The sequence below is a fragment of the Neltuma alba genome, unplaced genomic scaffold, assembly GCF_004799145.2.
Source record: "Neltuma alba isolate B1F8T4 unplaced genomic scaffold, ASM479914v2 tig00011868_pilon, whole genome shotgun sequence".
Lineage (NCBI taxonomy): Eukaryota > Viridiplantae > Streptophyta > Magnoliopsida > Fabales > Fabaceae > Neltuma > Neltuma alba.
Genome location: NW_021636472.1, coordinates 1,528 through 10,905, shown reverse-complemented (window position 1 = coordinate 10,905; position 9,378 = coordinate 1,528). Strand labels below are relative to the sequence as shown.

Below are 9,378 nucleotides of genomic sequence, written 5' to 3'. Positions count from 1 at the left end.
AAATTTAATCTACGTCATGTGGTCAGTCACAAAAAGTATAAGAAATGTTATATATTAACAATAAATATTAAAAAAAAAAACAATAATAATTTTCCCTTTGGAATTTTTGGTGCGGGGCCAAATCCAGCAAGAGCGGCTTGGTTAAAAAAATCAAACCGGGCTCTAGATTGGAGCCCCCCGGGCCTACACCCACCAATTAGTCTAAGTGGTGAGTGGTGAGTATTGAGTCCGACGGAAAAAACGAGTGGTGACTATTGAGGCTGGTAGGTCACAACAAATCGGCAATTGGTGACAAATAAGAGTTGATCTAATTAGTAAATAATCAATTTATAACTTATAAGATTATAAATTAGGATCTTATTATTAATTTAAAAATTTTGTTAATAGATAATTTGTAAATACCTCTGCAAATTTTTTTTTTTTGAACTCAGAAGTATGCATGACTTCAATATACTTCTGAATTCAATTCACCACCAATTAAAAAAGTCGGTGATTGATGATCGGGATGTAATTGCATTTATGGTTCAATTAAACACACACGTGGTTTTCGGACCTTTGCCATCTACAACCATTTTGTCCTACTCTGGTACTACTCCTTTTAATTCCATAATTATTACCACTACCTCTCAGCATCAAACGGCAAACATTTTAGTTAGTTTGGATCTTGTTTGATAAGAACAGAAATTGGGGCGGTGCTTCATAAATGCATGTGAACAGAGACGAGGGCCCTGGGATTCACATTTTGGAAGAGAAGTGGGGTCTTTTGCAGATAAGATATTTGAATTGAGTACCACCGGCCTGTTGGCCCAGTGGTGTGGGTGTGTGCGTGGGTGTGTGTAACGCGGGTTCGATCCCGCCCTCCTGTAACTCAAAAAAAAAAAAAAGATATTTGAATTGAGTGTTATAGACACCACACGCCCATACACATACTCGGGACACCATCATATAAATACCCACGCCACAGCACTGCACGTCTCCCCTCCACTATTTGAAAAGAAGATAAAAATGTCAAGTGCCCGATTCAAAATAAAATTATCAGAACATACCAAAAAATTAATGCCTAGGGACGCGTACCAACCCTTTCTTCTGTTCTGGACCACTTTTCATGTTCCCCTCCACGCTTGGGTGACCAATGACTCTTTTATTTCACACAAGTGTTTGACATAAAAAATAAGAAAAATACACGCCCTTCGTCACTAAAACTCATCTCAATTTTGTACTGTTTCATTATTATGATTTTCATATGAGCTTATGTGCATGGGTTATTGTACTATTTTATGTTCCGTGTGGGGGTAAGACTTATCTTCAGAAGCGTACCACGTTTACTTTTTACGTTATCTCCGTAGTTGCTTGTGGGGAACTGGACACCGTAGGTCACGTCACTTGGTTTTAAAGGTTGACAGCAAAAAAAAATCATAGCACTCTAATCACATTAAATACGTAATTCGGTACGACTTTGAGTCTACTTATTTATATTATTCATAATTAATTATCTAATTAAATCTTGGTTGTAAATTGTAATAAGATGAGGAAGTTATTTTCAATAATAAAGTGGGCCCTAACTGGGCCGAGTCCTACGCCGTCTAGTCATTTAGGATGTGTTTGGATGAAATCAAACCATGGTTTGAAGAATAGCTTCTGGAGAATAGATTCTGAAAAAAAATAGATTTTGGGAAGAATAGATTTTGTAAAAAAGTGATTTTAAAAAGTGTGAGTGTTTGGATAGTCATTATTAGAAGTACTTTTTATATATACAAATTGGTATAAATTAATATAATAATTATAGAAAAAATATATTTTATGATATATTTTAATTTGAAGGAATAAAATTGTTAATAATATATTTTTATTAACATATATTAATAATATATAAGATAATATAATTAATAAATAATTAATATGTATATATTTATAAGATATAAGATTAAATATGTTTATAAAAAATATGTTTATAAAAAAAATAACAAGATACATATCATATAGGCTCTCACACTCTCTCTTTTTTCTCCAATAGTAAAAAATTTCTGCTTTTCCCAAAACCATAGTTTTGAACCCAAACTATGGTTTTGATTTTTTTAAGGGTGTTTGGCTAACATTTTTCTCAAACCATGGTTTGGGATGCTTGCCAAACACACCCTTCTTCTTTTGTCAGGCTCCGGCGATCATTTCCCGACGGGTTAAAATCCGAAACGACGTAACCCGGGTGTTGGGGGGGGGTGAAAGACCCGAAATAGCCTCCTTCCTTGACACGTGTACTACTCCTTTTGGAACCACTTGTCAAATCATGTCATCCTCAAGAATCTGAATGATCACGTGGTGAGCCGGGCCGCTGTGCTGATTTTTACAGGGATCCCTCTTGAAAAGGGGGATTGGGAATTAGGCATTTTGAAATTAGAAGACTTGGAATTGGAACATTTTTTGCAACAGAGCCTTACAGTTTTTCCGGCTTCATAAACCATCATCATCGATCATCAATTAATACTGATCTCCGGAATAAGGAAATTTCAATTTGTCCGTGTATGGTTAAAATCTAACCATAGTTTCTTTTTGAGGACTCATCTTCGTCACCTGTCAATTTCTCCCTCTGCGGGAGGGGACTCTTTCTCTTTCTCCTTTCCTCGCAATTGGGGATTCTTTCGTGTTTATCTATGTCATTTTTGCATTCTGTAGTACTTGGCTTGCATGCTGATTGTTGCTGCTCCGATTCGTTATCGTTACCCAAACTGGACCTTTCTGTTCTTGTTCTTGGCTACAGAACTGAGCGATGGCGGCTAAGAAGGCCTGCCAATCCTTTTCCAAGGGATTGATCGAGGACGTTCACAGATGGAGTTGTTTGAAGCAGACGGGGGTGAGCTTGAGGTATATGATGGAATTTGGGTCCAAACCCACTGATAGGAATTTGCTGATTTCCGCTCAGTTCCTTCACAAGGAGCTTCCCATTAGGATTGCTAGAAGAGCTATTGAGCTCGAGAGGCTTCCATATGGATTATCTGAAAAACCTGCTGTCCTGAAGGTTACTGCTTGTTCTGTCTCTTTATTTCTTCTCTCTTCCTACATTGAATGTTCTGTTTTCTTGTGAATTTCATTAATCAGAACCCCTTCCCCTTGCTTACGAGGTAATTCTGTTTGTGTAGTTCATTTTACTAATTTGTTGGTCTTATTTTTCTTTACTGACTGAGTCGTGAGAATTGAGAGATTAACTATCTGCGAATTTGCGGAAGTGATATTTTCAATAAAAAAATTAATTCGTATTTTAGTTAATAATGTAATATAGTTTCCTGGTCTTTGCAATTGACATGTGAATAATTGAGTATGTGAAGTTCAACTTGGTTTCAAGGAACTCGAGTGCCTTTAACATGGGCTAGATGGGAAACTTTGCTGAACCTTATTATTATTATTTTGCTGATTACGGTTTTTGACTTGGATGGAACTTTATGAGTTGCAGATCTTAAATGTCCATTTAAAATTTGAAATCAAAGGTTTTATATCCTCGGGATAAGCTGGGCAAGCTGCATAATACTCTTTGCTTAGAACAGTATAAATTATTATTCTATATGAATTCACGTTTGTTTCATTCTACTATGACTGAATGCTTATACTGACAAAAATGGAATGTTACTATTCCTTTGATTTTTAATAATTTTCATTGGTCTTTAACCCTCTAGCTTTTAAGGTCGTGGTTTCCGGAAGTTTACCAACTTTCATTCAATAAAAGTAGGCATGTGGTGCAAAACTTGTTTTCCTTTTATATGGAACCCCCCCCCCCCCAAAAAAATAAAAGCCAGTTGATCTTTGAACTATGTGCTAAATTTTTTGTTTTTAGGTCCGAGATTGGTACTTAGATTCCTTCCGTGATCTCAGAACTTTTCCTGAGATCAAGAATATGAATGATGAGAAAGAATTCACTGAAATGATTAAGGCCATCAAGGTGAGACACAACAATGTGGTGCCCACAATGGCATTAGGCATTCAACAGTTAAAGAAAGGCATGGCTCCAAAGATAGTTTATGAAGATCTTGATGATATTCAGCAGTTCCTTGATCGCTTCTACATGTCAAGAATTGGAATCCGTATGCTTATTGGTGAGTTCACACAACACTTTACCTGGCTTCTTTGAGTCTAGTGATTTAAGTTGTCGGTCTAACCACTAAACTCAATCTGTGCGTCGTGGGATATAGGGCAGCACGTTGAGTTGCACAATCCCAATCCTGCTCCGCATGTTGTAGGTTATATTCATACAAAAATGTCTCCGATGGAGGTGGCAAGGACTGCTAGTGAAGATGCTCGTGTTATATGTTATCGTGAATATGGCAGTGCTCCAGATGTTCAGATTTATGGGGATCCTGGTTTTACTTTTCCGTGAGTAACTTGATTCTTAGTTCTTACCTTCCTGAAGCCATTTATTTTGATTTTGATGTTATTTTTTGTCATTTCCTTTTCCAACCTTATGTCTCTTTCCCCTTCTTTTTTTCTCGTTTTGGTTCGGTTCTTACTTTAGAGTGGTTATACCATTCTGACTTGTAGCTAAGAAGTTGTTTCTGTTCCTTTTCTTTATAGTTTGTTCATGTCTTTTTAACAGGTATGTTCCCGCTCACTTGCATCTTATGGTATTCGAGCTGGTTAAGAACTCACTGCGTGCTGTCCAAGAGCGATTTATGGATTCTGACAAAGTTGCCCCTCCCATCAGAATAATAGTGGCTGATGGGGAAGAGGATGTTACCATAAAGGTACTTTGTGTCCATATCTTAATAAGCACAATCATCCGCTTTTGGCCTTTTGTAAAGGATGGTTTAACGTGCCAGCATGAAATTGCCTCGTTAAGGTGGTGTGGTTGGTATTGTAGGTTTCAGATGAGGGAGGTGGAATTCCAAGAAGTGGCCTTCCCAAAATTTTTACATATCTCTACAGTACTGCTAGAAACCCATTGGATGAGCATTCAGATATTGGAACAGCTAATGCTGTGACAATGGCTGGATATGGATATGGTCTTCCTATTAGCCGCTTGTATGCTCGGTACTTTGGGGGTGATCTTCAAATCATCTCTATGGAAGGATATGGTAAGTAAATCAGCAAAATTATTTCTAGTTGTCTTCTGCAATATATTTCATTCAGATTTCCTTTCAGTATTCTGCTATAGTTCTGTATCGCAACTTTTTATGTATTCACTGGATAATAAATTGGGGGATACGGTACATATTGAGATCTGATCTGATTGCAATTAAATACGATACAGCTATGTCCAACTATTGTAGTTTCTACTCAGGTCTCGCAGCAAATATGCACCTCTTGTGTTGGACTGTTGGCCATTAGATCTGATGCCATTAATTTGACGTATTGTAAATGATCCCATGGACCTTATGAAAGTTGTTTAATTGCTTATTTTAGCAATACAGCTCGGTAGTTGGGTATGAGCATGAGTAATAGCATAATTCTATTAACCTCGGGACTTTTATTAGTATGACAGCAAGTATCATATTCAATGCAAAGTTTTTCTATTCCTTGTGTTAGTCAGTCATGCATTAGTCGTTTTTCTTGGGAAAATTGAGACAGATCCGATGGATGTGCCCCAAGAGCCAAAGATAAGATAGACATATAAGTGCTCATTTGTGCTTGCTTCAACAATTGAGAGTTCTAATACTGTTCTGGTTGTCTATTCGCAGGGACCGATGCGTATCTGCATTTATCTCGTTTGGGTGGTTCTCAGGAACCTTTGCCCTGAAAGTAATTATTCTGGTTCCTCCTAACTCCAAGTTACCACAAGTTACTGGAGGAAGCACTTTGCAAGATAAAAGGATTGTGACTCCAGAAAATAACAAATTTACTGTCAATCTTCCATTCTTCTAATCGGTAATTTTCTTGTAGATATGACATTATACAATGCTCGACGATTATGCATGAGAAATGATTCTCTCGTTCCCGTTACATCGAGCTTTTGGCAGTTGCCCGATTTCTATCGGAAATAGAATTTCTGTCGTATTTGGCGTTGATATGATTGCTAGTTTTCAGAAACAAAAGGTTGTTGGGTTTAGGATATTTTTCAGAAACAGAATTCGGGGGAAAGATGCGATGTTTGGAACCTATCAATTAATTAGTCCGATACTGAAAATTTTAAAAGCGTGGGTCCAGCAACCCCAAACACCCAAGCGATTGTGATCAACCGGAGGCGGATGGAAAGGACAATTTAATATGATTTAATTTGTAGTGATTGAAAGTATTCATTTCTCTGAAGTTGTTTCCAGTAGTTTGGAGAGAGAGAAAATTCGATCAGCCCCAGTTACACGTGCAATGGTTACTGTGTTATGCAACCGGAAAAAAAGAAAAGAAAGAGAGAAAAAAAAACACCTTGATGTCATCTTAGTTATATGCTATCTAAATACCGACGAACTAAACTTCAATAAAATTATGTAGGATCCTGATATATACGTTTTTGGCCAGCTAATTCAGATTTCAATGGTAAACAAAACTCCGTTGTTAAAATAATGTAACATAGGGATGCCAACGGGGGCAAAGAAGGACAACGGAATACCCTGCGGCTTGCCCTTCTCCTAGTTGTAAAATAAAACATAACAGTGCTTTTGAGAAAACATTAAGCAAGACAAAATAATACCAAAGAAACGGCAGGCATCGTAGGCCTAGTTTAAATAAATTCGATATACCAGATAAGTTATGATATTTTTCATAGCAGTAAGTCAGTAACTATTGCATCTACCTTGAAGAGGCCAAAATACTATTGTATCTACGTACAAGAAGGAATGCTTTGCTATTCATGTCCCTACCTTTGACTTTTTAACCATCCCAGGAGGGGCACAAAATCTCAAGAGCTAAGATCCTTTCGTGCTGCTTCATGATAAGAGCACCATGGTGTTCTTTTTAATGCCATTGAAACATTTAATGTCTAATTTCGAAATGGTGGCAATTCATTAATCCCTTCTTTTCTTGACCCTTCTTTCCTTGGCACGCACGCGTGTATTCTGACCCTTTATCTTCCACTTGTTATTTCCACCTGGTCGCTTTTCATCTTCAATCTCTCGAACCTTCCGCTTCCTAAAGTAAATGATAAACAACCAAAGAGTAAATAACCAAGCAAGCATAAGAGAAAGCCTACCCTTTGAATGCGCAACTCCGTCTTTAAGTACTTATCTTCAAATGTTTAACCAGCTAATTATCTGAACTTTATCTAAGAGAGGCCTCTTTCTTTTTATTTCGGACAAAAATACAAGAGGTGGTATACTTGGGCACCATGCAAACAAAGTAGAAATGTTATCCATGTGCCTAACCATTATCCATCATCAAGCGTGATGCAAGAGAATTTTTTCTTTTAAATGTGAAACAAATAACCCATTCCGTGCGTAAAGACTTGCCCTCCACTCCTCTTAAACCGAGAAAGACCAAAAGGGAGAAAAATCATAAGCCCAAAAAAAAAAGGGGAAAAACACCAAGAACGCTACCTTTGTACAACAAAGGTGCGAGTGTAATGGGAGATGGAACCCAAAAAAAGGAGACTGAAACAATGACTAAGACAAGCCTTATTTTACCGAGTTTGGCTACATTAATTGCAATGATGCCATTTTACCTATCAACAATCAACTCTTCAGATGTATCATTCATTTAATGCCATAGCATTGTATGGTGCTTTCTTCTAAAAAAAAAACACGTTACCAGAAGTGCCCACATGCTCACACCATTTTAAAGGCTTAACAGCCGCACCTTCAGCAATCCAACTTAGGGTCCGTTTGCAATAACTAATAAGTAACTTTTAATTGTGATTTACAGAATACGAAGTAAATATGTAAAAAAATTTTGTCTCGACTTACGTAAAATCTGCTTATAAGTGATTTTAATTGTGATGGCAAACAGGGCCTTATAATGGTACAAGACACTGTTCAGTGCGTGTTGAATGTTGCAGTGGAGCATCTACAAAAAATATAATTTTACATACCCATTCCCCCTCTAACTGACAAACTTTTGATCACACGAGTGTCACTTGCATTTTCCCAAATGGATTCTGATATTTAAATTATAGCTGTGAATCTTGATATATCCATGTGTAAACTCACCGCAGCATGCATACAAAATGAAGACAATAAGTCTTGCAAGATCATTCCATGAAGACAAATAGACATTGTGTAGCTTACCTGTAAGCTGAAAAGGCAGGATCAGAAAGCAGCTCATCAGCAAGTGTTGCCTTTCTCTCCTTCTTTGTCAATCTTGCTGAGAAGAAGTCCTCTGAAGACTCCACAACTGTTCCCACCTGATAATGTTCAAATGATATAAACGCACAAGTTATATAACATTGATGCCACACGAGTTATATAAATTCTGCGGCTATCTATTTAGTGCAAACATTGACTTGCCTGGAAATATTTGGGTAACGTTTTTGATTTTGAATCACCCTTCTTGTAGTGCCGTTTGGGATCAATGGCACCCCTCAACTGTAACCATCAACATATACCATTCCTTTTAAAAAGTATGAAGGCTATAATAACATAACATCTACCATACATCAGATCAAAAGAAAAGAAGATATCAAAAATTAAAAATAACAGAACCTTCAATAGCTTCAGATCTTTCTCCAACTCGGGGGTCATGGTTTGAGCAGGCATATCGAACCTGACAAAGATACGAAAGGGGAAAACAAGAAAAGGAAAACACGATAATTTCCGTCTCAAATCACAAGTATATATAACCAAGTTAAGCCTAAGCAAAAGAGGAAATATGAATCACAATGATTAAAAAAGGAATAACAAAGTAATACAGAAGGATTTAGAACATAATATGTAGTCGGAATGGAAGTATACCAATTTTTTCCCGCTGTGTCTTTAACTTGCTTTCTGAGTAACTTATTCAATTTTTTGGGGTCGCTGGGCGGAACGAAGAGGCCATGAACAAGCTCGGAGTTGGGTTTCCAGATAGCGCTACTACTGGCCTCGGGTTGAGATTTTCTCTGAGAAACATTTGCTGCCTTCGAAGAAGAAGATAGAATAGGCAACTTAGGTTGCCACGAGAGGCCAACCACTGGGTCGCTCTCCGGCATCCTGTCGGCGGGACGACTTAGGTGAAGAAAACTACGGCACAAGCAATTCTTCCAAATTCTGCAACATCCGAGCTTATAAAAAGATATGGGCTTAGGTTTGGGCTGATTAAAAGATCCAATGGGCCCATTTTAGAAAGACTGCACTGCGTTTCAGCTAAGCATTTACAAGCAAATCAGATTACTTCCGCACAATTTGATTCGATTAAATAAGAGTCTAATTTTATTTTTAGAAACTTACTACCACTGGAAAGGAAGATTTAACAAGGGTGATTAAACACACACTTTTACATTGGATGAGAGAATGGGCTCACCTAATTATGAAATTTGAGTTGAGATTAAAAACA

The 9,378-nt window shown here is 37.3% G+C and overlaps 2 protein-coding genes across 2 annotated transcripts; one reads left to right on the top strand and one right to left on the bottom strand.

Annotated features, from left to right (window-relative positions):
• The first annotated feature begins 2,764 nt into the window (after positions 1 to 2,764).
• LOC114718776 (pyruvate dehydrogenase (acetyl-transferring) kinase, mitochondrial-like) lies at positions 2,765 to 5,920 on the top strand. The gene is made up of 6 exons (XM_028904210.1): positions 2,765 to 3,013; positions 3,824 to 4,082; positions 4,179 to 4,359; positions 4,580 to 4,727; positions 4,844 to 5,057; positions 5,661 to 5,920. The coding sequence occupies exons 1-6, from the start codon at positions 2,765 to 2,767 to the stop codon at positions 5,717 to 5,719; spliced, it is 1,110 nt and encodes a 369-aa protein (XP_028760043.1). The 3' UTR covers positions 5,720 to 5,920.
• Positions 5,921 to 6,601: 681 nt separating this feature from the next.
• LOC114718782 (rRNA-processing protein fcf2-like) lies at positions 6,602 to 9,045 on the bottom strand. The gene is made up of 5 exons (XM_028904215.1): positions 8,799 to 9,045; positions 8,550 to 8,610; positions 8,355 to 8,432; positions 8,136 to 8,251; positions 6,602 to 7,044 (listed from the first exon to the last, which is right to left on the bottom strand). Exons 1-5 carry the CDS (start codon positions 9,032 to 9,034, stop codon positions 6,921 to 6,923), a joined length of 615 nt encoding a protein of 204 aa, XP_028760048.1. The 5' UTR covers positions 9,035 to 9,045; the 3' UTR covers positions 6,602 to 6,920.
• Between the last annotated feature and the right edge of the window lie 333 nt (positions 9,046 to 9,378).